We start from the raw sequence: 19,850 nt of genomic DNA, 5'->3' as shown, positions 1-19,850 counted from the left end.
TGAGAACAATACCGATAATTCTGGACTGTCTATGGCAATGAACACTTAGAAAGTCCAGAAGGGACACTGAAAATCAACAGACTGGCAACTCACGCTTCCACGTGAAACTCTGGGAGACTGTATGATGAAGTCAGACTACTTCGCTGATAGACAATTAGGCTTAAGAAATCCGAGTTGTTGGAGAAGTGAATAAGCATGTGGATAAAAGAAAAAAGTGATGTCAGCACTACATTTTTCTAAACCCGTAATAATTTTAAAATAATGCTTACCTTTTCTAATTATGAAATTAATAAATGGTCAAAATAAATACTTTTAAAATGGCATAGGATGACGCAGTGGCTCACGCCTGTAATCCTAGCACTTGGGAGGCCAAGGCAGGCGGATCACTTGAGCTCAGGAGTTCGAGACCAGCCTGAGCAACGTGTCAAAACTCCGTCTCTACTAAAAAATACAAAAATAAATAAATAAATAAAATAGCCACGCATGGTGGCACGCACCTGTAGTCCCAGCTACTCAGGAGGCTGAGGCAGGAGAATCGCTTGAACTGGGGAGGCAGAGGTTGCAGTGAGCCGAGATCGCGCCACTGCACTCTAGCCTGGGCAACAGAGTGAGACTCTGTCTCAAAAAAATAAAAATAAATGATACAAAAAATATAGAGATAAAAACACTTGAGAATCACATCACCCTGATACTGTTAAGTTTCACTGATTTTCCTTTTTTCTCAACTAACATACATACTCTGAGGGGAAGAAAAAGGAGGGGAGCAATCCGTCCCTCCCTGCCTTCTGTGAGCACTGTACTGAGCACTGCTACTGACCTGGCCCATGCCAGTCCCAAGAACAATCCTTCAGAGGAGCGCCGCTCCCTATTTCACCAACATGGACACTGGGGCCCGGCCCAGGCACTCCCAGATGTGCAGTCCTCCAGGCAGTGTGGTTTGGGGGCTTGACATTTGTTATCTTGTGACTTTTAAAATAATTCTTATCTTGAGTTTAAAAACTCCCAGAGATTTCTTTGTCATAAGACAGGAAGTAGATTAAAGACAGAGAACAAAGGAGAGGGCCAGACACTTCCCTGGGTAAGAGAACCAATGGTGGGCTCGGGTCCTCCTCAGGGAACACCTTACTTAGTGTTTTCTGAGAAGGAAAAGTGACATCTCCAGGGTACTCAGGCTAGAGGAGGAGAATGACAATCAGACATGGACAGACTGCAGGAAGCCTCTGAAGTGAGGCCGTCAGATGCCTTTACTCTGGGAGATGCAAGTGATATTCACTCAGGGACATTTGCTCAGGCCTCCCCTATAAAGGGGTGGCTAACATCTAATCCACTCTGGAGCTGGGTGTTCACTATTTCCAGAGATGCCAACGTGAGGCCCTGCTTCAGCTTCAAAGAAGCCTCTGGACACTGTCCCCAACCACACCCCCTGCTCCTAGGCCAGTACCTGGCACTTCAGAGTCCTGAACGCACAATCACAACCAGCTGAGTGATCCGACAAGAAACGAGTGGAATGAATGCACGAGGTAAATAAAATGTACGTCACAGACAATTGTGGAAGCCACACTTCATGAAAAAGATAACGGCACTGCACAAAAGAGCAAAAGAGGCAAGTGAAACGCACAAGGAAATGAGGTGGCCGTGGGCACCCACGATGAGGCAGCAACCTGCATTTCTAATAGCACTGGGGTGCGCGTGGAGGAGATAGTGCTCTCTATGCAGGGCCTCTGATCACAGAGCGTGAAGACTCCCTTTTAAGCCCTTAGAGGTGAAACATAAGAAAAGCAAAAGGGCCTGCCAAGTTCATGCAGTGAGTAGCCAGTTTCTGGAACTTGCTGCCTGAAAAAGGAAGTAGGAAAGACTGGAAATCGGTTCAGACAGCAGACCCCGAAGTAATTATGACCACTTATGTGCCCCTCCTTGGAACATTATTCAAATGGTTCTTCAACCTAAGTGGTTCCATAATTTGTTACCCTCCCTCGCATCCTATACACTTCCTTTTGAGGTCATAAGCTCCATATCTTCAAACTGTTCAGCCAGTAGCAACATCTATTTTAACTCAGAATGCCTGCTCTCCAAGCCCCCACGCCCTCTCCAGGGCCCCGTGCCCAGGCGGGGAGCTGGCAGTGAGGTTCCTGAATGGGAAAGGAAACCCCCACACAGGCATGACCATGACACCTGGCTCAGTCAGCTACCCGTTGAGTGGTGTTTTTTTTTAACTAATTGTTTTTAGTGGCAAAGTATACATGCACATGGTTTAAAAATATATATCCACCCTAAGAAAAGGGTTTGCAATAGAAAGGAAGTTTTCTATCCCAGATGTTTCTTGGGGTGTATCCACTGTTAACAGTTTCTTGTGTATCTTTTCAGGAATTTTTTAAGCACACACAAGCATAAATATGAGTTATTTTTCCTGAAAAAAAAAATAAAAAAAAAGGAGCAGGAATCATATTATCCATGCTGCTCTGCATCTGAGTCTTTCCACTCCGCCATGTGTCTGGGGCTCATTCCACTGCAGCTCTCATGGATGGGCCTCACTATTTACCTGTTACAGAGGGTCAGAGATGCTACACAATATATTTAACCAGTTCCCAATGAAGGCTATTTAGGCTGTGCTCAGTCTGTTGTCATTATCAACTAGTTAAGGTTTTTAGAATATATAGGTAGATCTGAATCTACTAGTTAGGACCCCACTGGTTTTAAGGACAGTGATCCTCCTAATCCTACTTTACTATTCATACTTCTAAATGAAAACAAACAAGAACAACCCTCACCTCTCCATCACTCTATTTAAAAGGTCTATACTCAGGAAAAATATTCTTACCCCTTCAATGCTGAAACAGACAATAGACACAAACATTAACAACAGTTTTAATCTCATTTTTTCTCAACCCTTTTACTCGGGCTACTAAAATAAAGTGCTTTGAATATATATTCTCTCCACCTTCTGGGCAAGATGCTAGTAGCTAATAAAAAGGCCAAAGGCACCCCCAGCTAGGAGATGCAGAACTGGGCCCAGGTGACAATAGCTCCAGGTGCATCCACTGGGTGTCATCTCATTCCAGACAGGAGTGACAAGGAAGACCCTCCCACAGTTGCCGTGGCTACAGTCCTTCTCATTTAGGGCCTTCACAGACATGCTGGCCTTCTATACTGTCTACCTGAGGAAGTGCACGACTCACCTCTCAGAAATCAGGAAGCTACAGACATTAATTCTCAAAACATGCTGGCTTCCTTGAAGAAAGTGTTCAACCTTTACTGCTTCCAAAGTTAAGACACTTTCCCAAGACTAGTAAACGATCTTCCCAAAGCCTTTTTCAAATCATCAGTTCACATGGTGTGAAAATAGATTAAATTCTACATATTAAACTGTTAAAAAAATTATAAAGTAATCAAAACAAATGCTAAATATGTATAAGCTGTTAGCATTTTATATATGAGCAAAGACTTCAGGAAAAGTAGGTATTTTATAAACTCAAACTACCCAACATATAAAAATATTCAAAACACAATACCTCATCCAGCTCCTGAAGAGACATGTTGTCCCCATCAGTCCCATCCAGTTGGGGAAAGCACAAAGAAAGCAGCATGGGACAGACAGACAGACAAGGCATGGTCAGTTGAGAAAACACTGAGATTTTAAGCTGACTAAATATAAAGATCCACTAAGCAAGGCATTTTAAAATCTCCTTTACTTTTTTTTTTAAAATTAAGCTACATCAATATATGCTTTAATTTTTATTTACTGTGGTTGTTTTGAAAATGAGCTAGGAAACAAGCAAAAAAATGACTGTAAATATTAAAATACACTGGAAACAGATAAAACACACTTGCTTTGGTTTCACTAAAATATGCTGTTAATCTGTTTCATAAACACCAAATATCACATACAATACCACATTCTATTTTCCCTCAGGAAAATAAAATGAGAGCAGAGCTAAAATGTAATTTTATCATGTTAAATAAATGTATATTTTAACATGTAAATCAGACCTGCAAATGCAACAGAATTAAAAAATAAATGACCCACAAAAATTGTCTGTAGCTGTATTCAGATAACATGTGAGTGACCACATATGTAAGGTCTCTGCAAATTACATCCCGCAGACACGGCTTCATCCCTGGTAGTAAGAGAGCTGAGAAACCACTCTTTCCCGGAGAGAGACACAGGTGGCAAAATAAAAGAAAAACTCTTACCATCTCTTGGTATGTATTATTATTAGCTAGAAAGCGTACAGTTATTCATAAAGCTCTTATAAAAGCAAGCAAACGAGACAAAACAAAAGGTAAGAATAATTTTTTTCTTTTAAGGGGAGGGGGAAGGGAGAAGCATGACACCAGAGGGTTAAGTTTCAATTGAAAACTAAAGGTTCTTTTTTAGATCAACATGGAACTCTATCTTCTGGACAGACATTTACTAATGACAGATAATCTAAACAACTAGGTCTTTTTTTTGTACAGTATTGATCACTGAAATAATTAGTGGTGAAATTCAATAATCAATTGTGTTTTTTTATGTTTAGCAGTAAATTTAGAAAATAAAACATAACTTTCTTATTTAAAAATAGTGCAAATGAAGCTGCTCTATCAGGGTCAAAATATTATTAAACAATGATAGCAATAAAAATGTAATCAAACTTTACTCCACGTAAAAATTCAATTAGATGACATCATGAAAAGCTGCAAATCCTCTTCATTCCTTCCACAATTTTCTATGAGAGCAAAAAAGAACTCTATACACACCCTGCCATAATAGTAGTACTAGATGATATTAATAAATCAAATGGAAAGCTGATTTAATTACCTTTTACTTTACAAAGAAAAAATGTTTTTATTTTTTAAAAGCTTAACATTAAGAGAACATTAAAATCTTTTATTAATAAAACATGATGCAAGACAAAATCCCTAACTTGAGTATCTCAGTCTTCTTCCTATTCTGCAGCGGCTCCCTGGCATTTCATCTTTGAACGATGTACTATTGCAAACCTCGGTTAAAATCTCTGCTGCACATGTGCCTGTGCTCTTGGATTATTAACCGAGCACACACACCCTGATCTTCTGATTTCTACAATTATTAGTTGATAAGAGGTGAAATCAGAATCATGGGATTCTAGGGCTAGAAATAACTCTTTTCTTACAAATAAGAAAACTAAGCTTCAAAATGTATAAATGCATTGCTTGAAGCCACAGAGCTTGTTAATGGTCAGACTGGGGACAGACCCAGGAGTTCAGGTCTCTTTCCACCCCACCCTCCAGCCTCTCTAATTTTATTAACAATTCAGGGAATTACTTGTGATAGGCAGCTACCACCACATCAGGAATATTAAATTAAGGTCACCTTTTCAAAGACCCTCCCCACCATTCTGCTATTTAAAAATAGAAGGCTTTCAAAATTCTGTCTGCCACCAAATTACCAGGAAATTTAGTCAAGACCTGAATTAAAACATTTAGAATTACCATGAAGAAAGACCAAAATAAAGCCAAATGAAAACACGTTACTACACATCATCACCTTCTAAATCTTTATAATGTCTAAATCTAGGTTTTTGACCTGCCAATGGCATGCAATCAAGCAAACACTGAAAACTCCAAGTAGCATGTGGAATTTATAGTCTAAAGAACTTTCTACATAAAACTGAAAAATAAGTGGAAACCCATCTGTGTTTACTCAGGAAGTCTGGAAAAGTTGAGCAAAATGAGTTGGAAACACAGGTCTATGCTATAGTGATATTTACTTTATTTCCGTTACTGCCAAAATAAAAGTTTGCTTCACTTTTATCCAACAAAGTACCCTTATTCTCAAAGTAAGCCTCACTGCTCCCATGGAATCTTTAAAAGCAGAAAAGCAAGTAGATCTAAAGAGAAATATATAATGATTTCATACTTGGATTCTAAAGACAGAGAACTAATTTTCCAACAGACTCAGCTTGTACTAAAACTTAGAATCTTCAATCTGCAAGTTAAAATTGACTATGTAAGGTTCATAAAGTGAGATAAAGACAGATGCTAGCCTATTGCAAGAAAAAACATTGTTTTAAAACAATAGGTCCTTCCATTTTCCAGGATCTGCAGCACAAGTTCTGAAAATGCAGCCAACACCAGAGTGGCCCAGGAGGTGAGCACGGGGCTCTGAAGCCAGGTTTGCCAGAGTTCCAATCACAGCCCCCAACCATCAGGTGGGTGACACTGGGCCAGTTTCCTACCTCCTCTAAAATCTGTTTCCTTATCTGTATCTGAGAAAAACAATAGTACTTATTTGATAGAGCACTGTGAAGATGAGCTGAGCTTACACACGGAAAGGGCTTAGCCCAGAGCCAGGCACAAAGTAAACTCTCCATAAATCTTAGCTAATATTGTAGTCAAGCCTGAATAAGGACCTCAGGTTTCTTATAACCATAGTTAATCCTTAATTTCCTTTTTCCTAAAGCACACATTTTATTAAAAATAATGTGCTTATGTTTCAAACTAATCTAAGACCAATTAACGCTAGCTTCCAATTATAGATTATGCATTATTTTAAAGCAGAGTATAGATTAGGCAGTAAACACTAACAAAGTAGCTCCAACCCCTATATTAGATCCATTCCCGGAGATCGAAGGAAACCACACAAATCCATACAGAATTTCAACAGATCAGAAGAGCATCTCAATATCTACCTTTCATTCATTTCTTTATGACTTTACAATTTGTTTTGAATAATTGTTTAGCTTCATAAATCCATTTCAGTTTCCTAAAGCCAAGCTGCTTGAATGAGTTGCTACCTTAAAACCTGCACTTGGCTGGCATAATAATGTGAAAGTTACTTTTGCACAGTACTGGGGCTACTTCTAAGGATTTCTGTCAGTAACCTTGGACTGACAGCTACAACACTGTTGACTATGAATTTCTCCTTTTCAAATTAAAGCTAAAGTCAGGAGAAACAATGTATTAAAACAGAACTTGAGAAAATACTGTTGAATCGATAGGGCTGCTGGAAATCACCTAACTCAAACCCCTCAGTTTACAAATGAGGCAAAAAATGTCCGAAAAGATTAAAGGCTTGCCTAAGGACACACTCTGAGCCTGCAGCAGAACAGGATTTAGGCCTCAATTCTCAGATTCAATTCTCAGTGCTCTTTCCTTTATTTCATGCTGCCCTGAGGCATGAACGTGATGGGGCACTCAAAACTGAGGCCAAAGTAAAATGCATGGGAAATACAACTGTATTTTGTTAGGAGTGCATAAAGTCAAACCTGTCTGTTTTTTAACAATTAGTTTTACTAACTTTAATACAACTAAGAACACAAAAAAGTAGAATTTTGCTCAGTTCTGGATGCTGAAATCTAAAAAGGATACAGAAAAACTAAACATCATTTATAGGAAAAAAGCATAACCACTCTGAGCCGGGAATGCTAGGCCTGGAAAGAACTCTGGGTAACAAGGCTGCAGGATTACCAGACAGAAGGAAGACCCGAAGGAACAGAACTAAAAGCAGGACCCCAGGACACAAATAGTTGGGATTAACAGGCAAAGACTTTTTAGTGGTAAAAATCATGGAGCTGCTGGCATTTTCCATCATTGTCATACACCACGGCCAAATAAGATAGGCATGAGGGGTTATCACAAATGGGGACATTAGGCCAAATGACCTTTAGGTTCCTTCTGGCCCTTGAGGCTTTGTGTTTATCTGGTCACTGCGTATCCTCCTTAAATTCCTGTTTATTTGACATATTTGCCTGAATGCTGCAAAACCCTGTATGCACGCACAGGGACACACAATAACCCCACTACAACAACCAAATTCTAGTTTTTTCCCTCAAACTAGGATGCAAAAAATGCATGTTTAAATTTTTTGAATGGCATGGCTTTAGGTGTGCTTTGCTTTGAGGTGTAAGATACACACTACTCTGCAATTAATTTCTGCAGCTTTTTCCTGAAATAAGATGTCAAAATTCAGGATTACAATTTTTTTTAAAAAGTCTGTTATTTTAGGTGTATTTTTAGTTGGTATCAAATGCATCAAGATCAAAGTCTACAGCTTTTTCTTCTAATTGGAAACTTAAAATTCCAGGTTATTATTTTTTAAATTAAGTTAAACTTAGGTTTAATTTCTTCCTTTCAAATTGCCTGAGTGTTAGACATGTATTTACAAATTGCCTCTTTTTAACTGTTTTACTTTACTATAACAAATATACTTAAGTTTCTATTTAAAAATTTTCAAACATGCAGAAAAGCCTACAAAATGGTAAAATGTCCCACACATACTCATCACTAGACTCAACAATGAGTAACAATTTGCCTTATTTGCTTCCTCTATTTTTGGAGGGGTTTAAGGACTTAGGTAAGACGCCTTGACATTTCACCACTAAACATTTCAGTAGGCATCTCTAATAAAATTAGCAAATGTAATGTATTATAATTAATTCCTTAATGTCACCTAATACCTAGTCCATATTCAAAATTTGACAGATACGATTTTGTTTGGTTTGCTACATGGCTTTGAAATTTACAAGTCAGAAACAAGGCTTTAAATTTTTTGTGAGCTAGATATGCAGTGAAAAGCATTGCTAAGAGTTACTCAATAGATTTTACAAATTGTGTTAAACATGGCTTTTGCTTCAAAATGTTTATAAAGCTTTTCCAACTTCCAGAAAAGTTGAAAAAATCATAACCTCTATTTAGTCTTGTTAGCATTTCGCCGTACTGTGTGCAGAATAGATTTTGTTACGAATCACCTGTAAGCAAAGTGAAGATGTAACACTTCAACCCTAAATACTTCAGAAATTTATGACATGCCATTTTTTAACACAATTAAAATATATAAATCTGTGTTTTCTTTTTAAATTTTAATTCAGGCAAACTATGTTTGTTAGACTGCAAAACCTATTTTTTAGATAGTATGGATTGACTATAAGGATATTTTAAATGATATGACTGCTTTCAATGATCTGAGAAAGATTTTAAATGGTCAGACTAATATAAATATTAACATTTTCAATGCTATGACATTTAGAAAACATTTTTTAACGTTCTTAGAAATGTATTTTTAGTTGGGTTTAGAAATCTATTTTCAAAAAACTCTGAGTTAGCTAAATGTATCTGTATATACCCTGACATATCTATTTTTCCAAACTGTATACTTTATCCATTTTTAATTATTCTGCTTAGCTTAAATATTTTTTAAAATTGCCTAACTTAGAAAATAATTTTCTAAAGTGGTTTGATTCAGAGATGCACTTTTAAAAAGCTTCCCGTCTCAGATACTAGGTTTTTAAACTGTCTGACTTAATCGGGGAAAAAAAAAAACCCTCATGTTACCCAAAGATTCAAGGTATTTTGAACCTTAATGATTAAAAATTGAAAAATAAACAATATGTTTTTCAATTAAAACTGATACCTTAGAAATCTTAATATGAGTTTCAGTAGTTTTTGAGGCAGCACAAAATCAAGTCATTTAAGGAACATGCAGTTCTTATTTAACATTACTGAAGTTCCGTTAAGGAATTGAATTCATCCAATTTCTACTCGATTTCTTGGATTATTTCTTCTTCAAAATTAGCGCTAGAATTAGCCTGTTTCTATGCTACCAGACATCTTTACATTTATTTCAATATAATGTAATTCCTTTCCGTTTATAAATGTAAAAAAAACCCTTCAACTTCTTAATTAATTGAAATCTCACACACACTCTGTCCCTAGTTCTAGGCTGTTTGACCTGAGTTTACATGCTTTTATTCCTGAAACCGCTCACACGGCTTTAAATGACTTTTCTATCAGTTATATGGCCAAAGACATTCTCCACCTGTGACTTACAAAAAGGAGAAACTGTCTTTGTAGACATGATAATCATGACATATGGCAAAATTTTCCTGAAGCATTTAGATAAAGCCATAAAGAAAAAAATAAACTGGCAATACAGTCCCTAAGAGGTGAAATGAATGTTCCAAAATTGCCTAATATCAAGTATAACCCCCAAGAATGTGGTCCTGGGATGGCTATTCCCCGCCTGTTCCAACGCTGCTTCTATTCCAACCTAGCCTGCCTACAGCAGGTAGCCTGAACTACAGCCAGTTTCATAACTTCACTTTTCAATTGAAGACATTACAGAGCTAACGATCACTGTCTGGTATAGATCATCCAGACTCGCCCCTTATTTAACAGAGCAGTAAACTGAGGCTCAGAAAGGGAAAAGTAGCCCCCATTAAAAACAAACCCCAAACAGTAATTTTTCCAGGACCACCCTTAAAAAACGCTACTGCTAGGCTAACTAAAGGTTCTGGTTAATTAAAAAAAAAAAAGTGCTATTTTACGGGGTTAATTTTCACATATACCTCCTCAGGCTTTTTTTAAAAAGTTCGAATGGAGAGGAAAGCTTAATTTCCTGTCTGGGAAATGGAAAGTGAAGAGGCTAGCACCTTGAGTCTCACAAACGCAAGCCCCCAGGAAGAACAGTGAGGCAATTACTCACAGGGAACAAGGCCACACAGAGGGCTGCGGGGCCGTTAAAAGAAAACGGGCGGAAAAACAAAACAAAACAAAACAACAACACAACTCCCTCCTCTTTGAGGGGAGGGAGTCGTTCATTTTGCAAGGATTTGGGTCTACGATCCCGCGACCCAGCCATTAGGACCAAACCGAGGCTCATTACTGGGGGGAGGGGAGCTTCAAACAAAACGAAACAAAAAGGCTTCAGAAAGGCCCAATGCTTCCCAATGTTAGCGTTAAAACATATGTAAATTACAGGCGGCCTGTAGCGCAGTGACGCCAAGGCGGGGGGTGCGGGGGGGGGGTGCTGCGGAAGTGAGGAGAAGACGGGGCAGAGGTGGAGCGGCGGCCTCACAGCACCGCTTCTTCCCCATCCAGGGCTACAGATGCCCCCTGACTCTAGCCAAGAGATCTTATTATTCTTAGTCTTATTATTCTTATCTTCTTTTTTTAAACAGAGAGACAGACAGAGACAGACAAACAGGCAGAGCCGCAGTGCACACGGTCCGTGTGTCGGAGAGGCCGCCAGGAGACTCACCGCAGCAATGCTACGTGAATGCAGAGGGCTGGAGGTGGTGTGACTACTCACTTGCTCGGCTAACAGCTGCCGGTTTTGGATGGAATTATTCCGCAACAACAAGAAAGCGTCGGTTAAACGCCTGGTGGCCATGTCTCACCCTTTGCGACCCCCCTCTCAGGGGCCCCCCGCCCACTTATATTCCTGATTTATTCACTTTCTTTCTCGTGGCCCGGCTGGCCCACCCTTTCACGGAAGCTTCTCGACAAGGCCTCAGGCCTCAAGCCAAAAAGATGCAGCTGTGCGCTTCGCCAAGGCGTAGAGACCCCTCCCCAAATAACTACCTAGGCTTTCCAATTGTCTGACTCCCCCTACCCAGGACAGACTTCGATCTCTAAGCACTTGAATCCCCCCAATCCTTGCGTAGCGATCCAACGTCCCAGAGACCCCCACCCCAATCCAACCTTGGATCTACAAGCGTCTAACTCGCCAATCCGGCTCTAGACTGGGAGGCCCTGAAGCCCCCTACTCCCTGAGACCCCCCAAAGGTCTCTGCTCTATACCCCTAACTTTGGCTCGTAAGCGTCTAGGCCGTGCCCTGAGGTCTGGCTGTGACTCAGTTTCCGCACCAGAGGCCTGGCCTAGGCCCTCTTTGGACAACCGGAGCCAGGCTTGGGGCCTGGACTCGAGGGCGCCTGCAGCTCCCTTCTGGGGACTTGTCTGAACCTGCTGAGGCCCTGCCCGACCTCCTGACCCCTTCCTTTCCTGGATGGCCTGGTCCTCCACTGCCAGCAGGCTGCCGGCCTGCAGGAAGACAGCAGGGCCTGCCTCCCCGGCCTTCTCACTCCTCTTCTCCGGCTCCCTCCATCCCCGGATCTGACTGCAGCTCAGCCCCGGGCCGTTTCCGTGCTGTGGTCCCGGGTTCTGGCGTTCCCCCCTGGCCCTCTTCCTGTCCGTCCCTCGCGAGTGCCCCCCTGCGACGCTCGCAAGCCTTGCTCGCAACGTTCCGGGCGCGGGAGCTCCCTGCACTCCTGCCCCGGGGCACGGGAGTGCTCCGCCCTCTCCCGGGGTGCTCCTCGGGCGCCCTGTTTCGCCTCCCCCAACTGGGTCCAGGCACTAGGAGCAGGCCAACGAGCAGGCCTGAGCCTGGGGAGCGTGGCCCCCAGGCTGCAAACCGCTGCCAGGGCCCTTGGTCCCTGAATTAGAGTGGAAGTTGCGCGGCAGGCAAATTTGGGCTCCCCAAGAACTGAAGTTTTGGGCGCGGGGAGTTGGAGCGGGAGAGGAAAAGTTGGAGACGACTGCCTCTGCAGGCCGAGCACGCTCTACTGCAGGCGGCGGCGCTCGCTTTTTTTTTTTTTTTTTTTTTTTCCCACTCTGGAAAAAGATGTATCCGACAAACAACCAGGAGGAAATAAAAGAAAAAAAAAAAAAAAAAAAGGAAGCGAGAACTCCAGGCAGCCTGGCCGCGCCGCCGCTGGCAGTCGGGGGTCTTCGGGGGCGCCCGCCCTCCCCAGCTGCCGTTTTCTGTAGGGGGCACTGCAGGGTCGTGGAATCTCAAGTGGAAAAGTTCCCCCGAAAACTTTGACACCTCCCACCCCCCTCCCCGCGAAAAAAATCTCTGTTCTCTGCCTGGGCCCTGGCCCTGCGACCCCCGCGCCCCACCGTGCCCCGGGCCCGGTATTCCACGCTTGGCCGGGCCCGGGGCGTCCTAAGCACCTCGACTTGCCGCCCCGGGCCAGGTCGGCTGGGTTCGTGCAGGGGCTCCGCGGGGCCGCGTCGGGCAGGGGCCGCCCGGGCCCGAGCACGGCACCCACAAACAGGCTGGCGCCCCGCGACGGAGACCCGGGTCCGGCCCGGAGCCGCGCGGGAGGCTGGAGGCCAAGGGCCTGGCCCAGCGCGCGGCCGGAGCGGGTCGGGGGCGCAGAACTGTGCGGCGGCGCCTTCCGGGCCCCGGGCCTGTGCAGGGCCGGCTTCCCCTTGCGGGGCGAGGCTGCGGGCCGGGCTGCGGTGCGGGGTTCCAACAAAGGACCGAGGCCCAGAAGCGGCCCCCACGCGTCCTTTGTTTCTGCGTGGAACAAACTTTACACACGTGTGTGTTTTCCGAGGGTTTCCCGTGTGCTGAGCGCTTGCAAAGCGGAGTCGCGCCCGGGGAGACGCGAAGCCGGTGCCCGCGGCTCACCCAGGGACCCCAGCCAGACAGCGGTCCCGCGGGGCGCGTGCGGGACCCCCAGGCGACCGGGGGAAGAGCCGGTAACCGCCCCCCACCCGTGCTTTTTCTCTCACGGAGAATGTTCCCGCGCGTTCGTTGTGCAACTAAAAATTAATGTGAAACATCCCCTGAGTCAAATAACAAAATGCATCCAACGAAACCCACATAAAATCGAGAGAGCCGCGAGCAGGGCTGGGCGAGTTCACTGTGAGGACAGGCTCTGGCTTCCGCGCAGCGCGGAGAGCAGGGCGCTCGCCCGGGGACGCTTCGCAGCGGTGGAAGATTCGGGCGACAGGGGACTGGGTCGCCGCGCGGGCCGGGCTGGAGGCTGCAGGGACTTGCTGACAGGCCATCCAAAGACAGAGGCCCTGGGGAGGGAAATTCGGGGAGCCCGTGTGCTTAGCGTAGCGCCCCGGAAAATATTTGCCCAATAAGGGAGAGTTTGTCCCCACACCGCGGCAGAACCCCCCTGCGAGCTCTGACCCCAGTAGCACGGCCAAGCCCCCCCAACCCCGCTCCCCCCTTTAGGGGACAGGTATTTGTAAATAACAACTGAGCTGGTCGTCGGTAGGAGAATCAGGTTAGAAACATGGTCCCCACTCTCTTCCTATCTCCCCAGCGCTCATCACCTCACAAAGCAGGGGGGGGACTTGTTTACTTTTCCTGGCGCTCTCCCCCAGGCTAGAACGTGATCTTCTTCCTACGCAGGGACAGTGTTTTATTCATCTTTGTACCCACTGCCATCTCATCTGGCTTGGAACAGGCTCCGGATAAATATTTTTTAAATATGTGCATGAATTAATGAGAGACTCGAGATTTAGTCCCCAAACTCTCTGACCTCCCTCGAGTGACTTTAAGCCTTTAGAGCCCTTATCTGTTAAGAAAGAAAGAAAAAAATGTGGGTTTTTCGTAATCCTCATAATCCGCGCCCTGTCTACTTCTCTGGGGTTATTGTGAAGATCAAATAAGATAAGTGAAAACTCTTTGTAAAACTACCAGGTGCTGAGCAAATATTATATAGGATGGTTATTCATTCATTCCCTCCGTTCAGGAAGCTTAGCAAAGTAATTCCTGGTCTTGTGTTTCAGCAGATGGTGGTCGCCTTTCCTGGTCAGTCTTAAATATTTATTACAGGACAATCTCATTCTTACATTTAGGAGATCAATCAAGCTTCCATTTCTTTGAGCAAAATGAACACTGCTTGCACACAAATAATGGAAGAAAAATCCTGGTATTCCCAAAACAGCCACCCCAAGCAACCCAAGAGCCTAACAGCGGGGAGGTCAGGAAAATCCAAGAAATTGGCATAGCAGCCCAAAGGCAGCACCGTGCAGCTCTGACCAGGCCCCAAAGACAGCACCGTGCAGCTCTAAGCAGGCTGTGTTTAGGTATGGGATTGTGTGCCTGAAATAGTGTTAACCAAGAGGGAGCCCAGAGAGGGCATGCACCCCTGGCTCCAGTCACGTCCATGGTCCATGTTCGCCCTGACCCACACTGGAAGGGAGTTGGGGAAGGATGTAAATCATTATATTTGAATGTTCCTTGGCTGTTTTATTTTCCTGTCAAGTGACTTAAGCTCGATTTTTTGTTGTTTTTTTTTTTAAAAGCATTCCCCCATGGCCAAGTATGTGTTTCCTTGGAATTGAAATCTAGGTTGATGGTTTTACATTTTAAAAGCTTTCATTGTGACTCATTCTTGGCCTGGGCTAGGATTCGGTAATACTCCTCGGGCTTGGTGAGGCTTCGTGTCCTGTTTCTTGGGCTTCATACCCACTTTCTAACATTCTGCCAACGAATCCAATAAGTCACTTTTGGGGACAAGTGTTTCATTGTTTTCTTGTCATCTCATTCAGTGCAGGAGGAAGCCCCAGTGAAGCCAGGCCATGGCTTGGGCAGGTGCAGGTTTTCAAGTACTGAGAGGGGATGGTTAGCTCAACAGGTCAGCAGTGGGACACACACCCTTTGGTGAAAACAATTTAGATGAGATAGGGCTCATGAAGCCCTTATACAACCTCAGCATAGAGTAAGTGCTCCACAAATGGGCAATATGATTTATTACAGCAGTAGTCTTACTGTTGGAAAGCTCACGTGGGCTCTGCTCTCCCTGGAAGGCATCATAAACTCCAAAGAGAATGGCATGGTATTGAGAACTGAACACTTGGAAATCTAAGCACATTTCCGAGCTTCTTGTTCTGGACCTTGGGAATCCAGATGTGTCTGCAATGCACACTCATGTGGAAGAGGGGGCTAAACAGTCTCAAAGACACCTTTTAACACTGGCCTTTCTCCCACCTATAGAAAGACAGATGGTTGTTTGCTTATCAAGCAGCAAAAGCCCCCAGGCCTAACATATGTCTTGTCTGCACAGATCTGACATGACAGACAGATTCGGGCCAGGTTCAGGTAACAGGAGTTGTGTGTTCTGTGTCCCCAAACAGTTCCTCAAAACCTTGAGTATTTCCAACAACAGAAAACTCCCTACCTGGGTCTGTCTTCAGCTATGATGCCTCTCCCAAGAAGGGAGACTCTGGAGAGAGGCAACAGTTTTGTTTTGTCTGGAGTCCCGTAGCTTTTAATACCAGACAATTCTATACAGTAGACATTTCTAAAAATCTACCAGTGGCTGTGCCTATCTCTTGCCAGGCACTGCTGAAAGAATGAAACAGCAAAACTCTTGCCTTCAGGGAATTTGCATCTCCACTGTCTCTACCCAAATTCTGGTTCTCATCGTGTACATTTTCCCAGCAGCCTGCTAACAACCACCCGTCTCTTCCCTCCTCATCCTGCAGCCACAGTGACCTTTCCAAAGCACAAATCTGATCATGTCACTGCCTGATTGAGGCCCTGAAACAGCTCCCTCTGGCCCATGCCAGCCGATCTCAAATGACGCTCAGCAGAAAACAGGTGCTCTAAGTTGAACCAAGCTGGGCATCATTAATGTTAACTAATGATGGACTTTTCTTGGTTGTCAGAAAAAAAAAAATGAAGCTAATTAATGGAGTAGTCTCCATCTTAAGTGTTTCTCTTCTCGCTTTCTCTTAAACCTTCAGTCCCTGCCACCACTTGGCTGTATTAGAATATAGTATAAGACTAGATCTGATTTATTCCAGAATCATGGATTTCATTACAATTTTTTTCCCATAGATCAGTATTTCCTGGAGTTCTGCATTTAGGTTTTCTACGCTATCCACATGGCGGAGTGCCCCCTGGGCATTCAAAGCCCTGCCCAACAGGCCCCACCCAAATGGTGAGCTTTTTTGTTTCCAGGACTTGGCTCACAGGCCTTTCTCTGCCTGGTGGGGGTAGTGGCGGGGGATGTGTCTTGCCCCTTGTGCTTGGTGAACCCTTCATTCAAGACTTAGCACCCCCTACACTGTCAGGTGTGATAAATGTTTGTGGAATGGATGAATGGGTGGATTAATGCACAAAAGGTGAGATTAACCATATTAAGCGCTAGAGAATACCAGACGGTCAAGACTCAAAATGGGTGGAGAGATTAGGGCAGTTCTCTGTCCCCCTCGCTCACCCCTTTTCAGCCACACTAGCCTTCCCACCATTCCTCACACCTCCTTAGCACCTGCTATGCTCTCCTTCCTAGGTTCTTCAAATAACTGGCTCCTTCTCACCACTCTTGTCTCAGACTATTCAATAGAAAGTAATCCTCCTACCCTGTCCACCGTGTGGGGAGAGGACTCTCCTTTCCCAGAGCCCTTATGTCACCATCATACCAGGTGCCTGCCCATGCTTGGTCAAGTTCAAGACTGAAACAATGTCTAACATCGTGGCTTTTGGTCTTTGAGGCCAAGAAGAGGCCTCTTGGGTCACAACACATGCCAGCAAAGCATATCTGCATTTTACTTTTTTTTCCAGGATGATGTGGACACATGTGTACTCAAATAAATCAACCCTCCCATCTTAACCATCTCCCTTGGCAGGAACAATAAGTTAATGTGCCAAGCCAGGACTGACCTGGATGACTCAAACCCCGAAAAGCATAAAGGAAATCATTGTGTTTTTCCGCTAGCAGGTATTGAAACATAGCCAACTCACTCGTTTCTAGTTTTTTTCCCATGGCCATGACCACTGACCTGCTCGTGGTAATTTGTGTGATGTGCAAGTGCAGGGCTGGACTCCAGCCTTCTCCAGATGCTGCCTGTGCAACCAGCAGCCCCTTATTAGCTATGTGGCCATGCATGGCTCAAGACTCCTTTGGTCGCAAGGGACAGAACCCAAATCAAATGGACTTAAGCTTCAAAGCAAATGTGTTGGCCCAAACATCTATGCGTAGCTGGATCCAGAGGGGGGAAAATATCAACAAGGAGTTTCTATCTCTCAGCTCTTCCTTCCCCTGTGCTGGTTTCATTCTCAAGCCAGTGAACCCCAGGAGGTGGCAGATTGCTCTCTGGAAGCTCTGCCCTGTTATCTCACAGGACAGCAACCCCAATAGATTGAAATTTCTCTTTTCCAGTGGTTTCAAAAGTCCTAGAATGGACTCTCATTGGCCTGTCATGAGTTATAGCCTTATCCCTGAATTCTTTTTTTTTTTTTGAGCCAGGGTCTTACTCTGTCTCCCAAGCTAGAATGTGGCAACACAATCACAGCTCGCTGAAGCCTCAACCTCCCAGACTCGGGTGATTCTCCCACCTTAGCCTCCCAAGTAGTTGGGACTACAGGCATGTACCACCATGCCTGGCTAATTTTTATACTTTTTTTTTTTTTTTTTTTGAGACAGGGTCTCACTCTGTCACCCTGGCTAGAGTACAGTGGCACTATCATAGCTCACTGCAACCTCAAATGATTCTCCCACTTCAGCCTCCCAAGTAGCTGAGACCATGGACATGTGCCACTACACCCTGCTAAGTTTTATATTTTTAGTAGAGATGGGGTCCAGGCTGGTCTCGAATTCCTGGGCTTAAAGAATCAACCCACCTTGGCCTCCCAAAGTGCTGGGATTACAGGCATGAGCTACCACACTCAGCCATAATTTTTTATACTTTTTGTAGAGATGGGGTTTCACCATGTTGCCCAGGCTGGTCTCGAACTCCTGGGCTCAAACTATCCACCTGCCTTGGGCCTTCCAAAGGCTGGAATTGCAGATGTGAGCTAGTATCCTGAAATTCTAAACTTAGCCAGAAAGTAGTGATCATCAGATGGGTCAGACCAGGATCACGTGACCACTTCTGAACTCAGGGAGGGTGCCAGGGTCTGATCCACCCAAACACAATGGATTACAAACTCGCCTCTTCTGAAATCAGTGTGTTAGAACCAAGAAAAGTGATGTTGGGTGATCGCATGCAACAGATTTCTACCTTGGGTCTGTTTTCAACCCACTTTGTGCCCTTTGCACACTGCTATATGCCTCTCCTTCAAACCCACTCCTCTGGCTTCTGGAACTTTGGTCATGCCTGCTTCTCCTCCTTCATAATCCCTCTGAGGCCCAGCCCCCAAATTTTGATTTTCCCCAGTGTTAAGTCCTTGCTTTTCTGTTACCTTTCACCTAACCACAGTGGCAGGTCCCGCCTACCCATGGGCCTCCTGCACACACTCTACCCATGGGCCTCCTGCACACACTCTACCCATGGGCCTCCTGCACACACTCTGCCTCTCATTCAGAGCATCCATGTGCACGGAGCTGCCTAGGTGTCTTACATGATCAACAGTGAACCACTGGCTGCCCATCCGAGCATGCTCTTCCTTCTCCTCTATTCCTTATCTTTCATTGGCACCCCTAAATAGAGCCTTTGGTATCATTTACCATCCTTGCTCCCATTTGCCCCCACCACCTGCCAATGTACCACTCAGGACCACATCATGACAGATTCTGCATCCTAAATATCAACAGTCTGCTCTCCTCTCCATCTTCACTGCTCTTATCACCTCTTTTGCCTGGAAAATCACAACAGACTGTCTAGCTGGTCATCATACCTCCAGTGCTGGTCCCTGGTGTGGACTGCTTTCCAAACCATCACCTTTCTAAAAATATCAATCTGTTCATGTTCCTTTCCTGATTAGATAACTGCTTTGTCTTCCTACTGCCTATTAGAAAAAATTAACTCTTTAACTTTGCTCTCAAAGCTGGATGTGTCCAGGGTCTTTCCAGCCACCCCTGCCTTGAATCCTGTGTCCTGCAGGACATTCTCTGCATACTCCGTGCTTCGACCTTTTTTTTTTTTCTCCAAGACAGGGTCTCGCTCTGTTGCCCAGGCTGGAGTGCAACGGTGTGATCTCGGCTCACTGCAACCTCCGCCTCCTGGGTTCAAGTGATTCTCCTGCCTCAGCCTCCCCAGTAGCTGAGATTACAGGCATGTGCCACCACATCCAGCTAATGAGGTTTCACCATGTTGGCCAGGCTGGTCTCAAACTCCTGATCTCAAGTGATCCACTCACCTCGGCCTCCCAAAGTGCTGGGATGACAGGCGTGAGCCACCGCGCCCGGCCTTCATGTCTTCTTGATGGAAATCAAGGCTGATTGAGTCAGACTGTGTCACATTATCTCTGGAAATATGACTGGACAGGGGGTCTGGGTGAGTCTCATTTGATTCTCTCTGGGTGCTCCGTTTCTCCTGAGGAGCTAGCTATTACAGAATCTGGGGACCCAAGACACATGTTATCTGTGTCTTCCAAAGGAGAGACTTCCATAGGATAGATATTTTTGGGGTCCATAAA

General features: G+C 44.6%; 1 protein-coding gene across 4 annotated transcripts in view; it reads right to left on the bottom strand.

Moving 5' to 3' along the window:
• Positions 1-12,008, bottom strand: part of STX16 (syntaxin 16) — a 28,384-nt gene extending 16,376 nt beyond the window's left edge. The window contains exons 1-2 of one of the 4 annotated variants that reach the window (XM_008950886.4): positions 10,997-12,008; positions 3,510-3,521 (exon numbers count right to left, since the gene is read on the bottom strand). In XM_008950886.4, coding sequence (XP_008949134.1) covers positions 3,510-3,521; positions 10,997-11,128 — 144 coding nt within the window. In that variant the 5' untranslated portion in view covers positions 11,129-12,008. The remainder of the gene's footprint in view (positions 1-3,509; positions 3,522-10,996) is intronic. The other 3 variants (XM_008950892.4, XM_008950889.4, XM_008950899.4) reach the window with 3 other exon arrangements.
• Positions 12,009-19,850: the final 7,842 nt, after the last annotated feature.

Source organism: Pan paniscus, chromosome 21 (genome assembly GCF_029289425.2).
Source record: "Pan paniscus chromosome 21, NHGRI_mPanPan1-v2.0_pri, whole genome shotgun sequence".
NCBI classification, from domain to species: Eukaryota; Metazoa; Chordata; class Mammalia; order Primates; family Hominidae; genus Pan; species Pan paniscus.
Note: the sequence above shows the minus strand (reverse complement) of the source record. Positions and strands in the feature narration are given on the sequence as shown.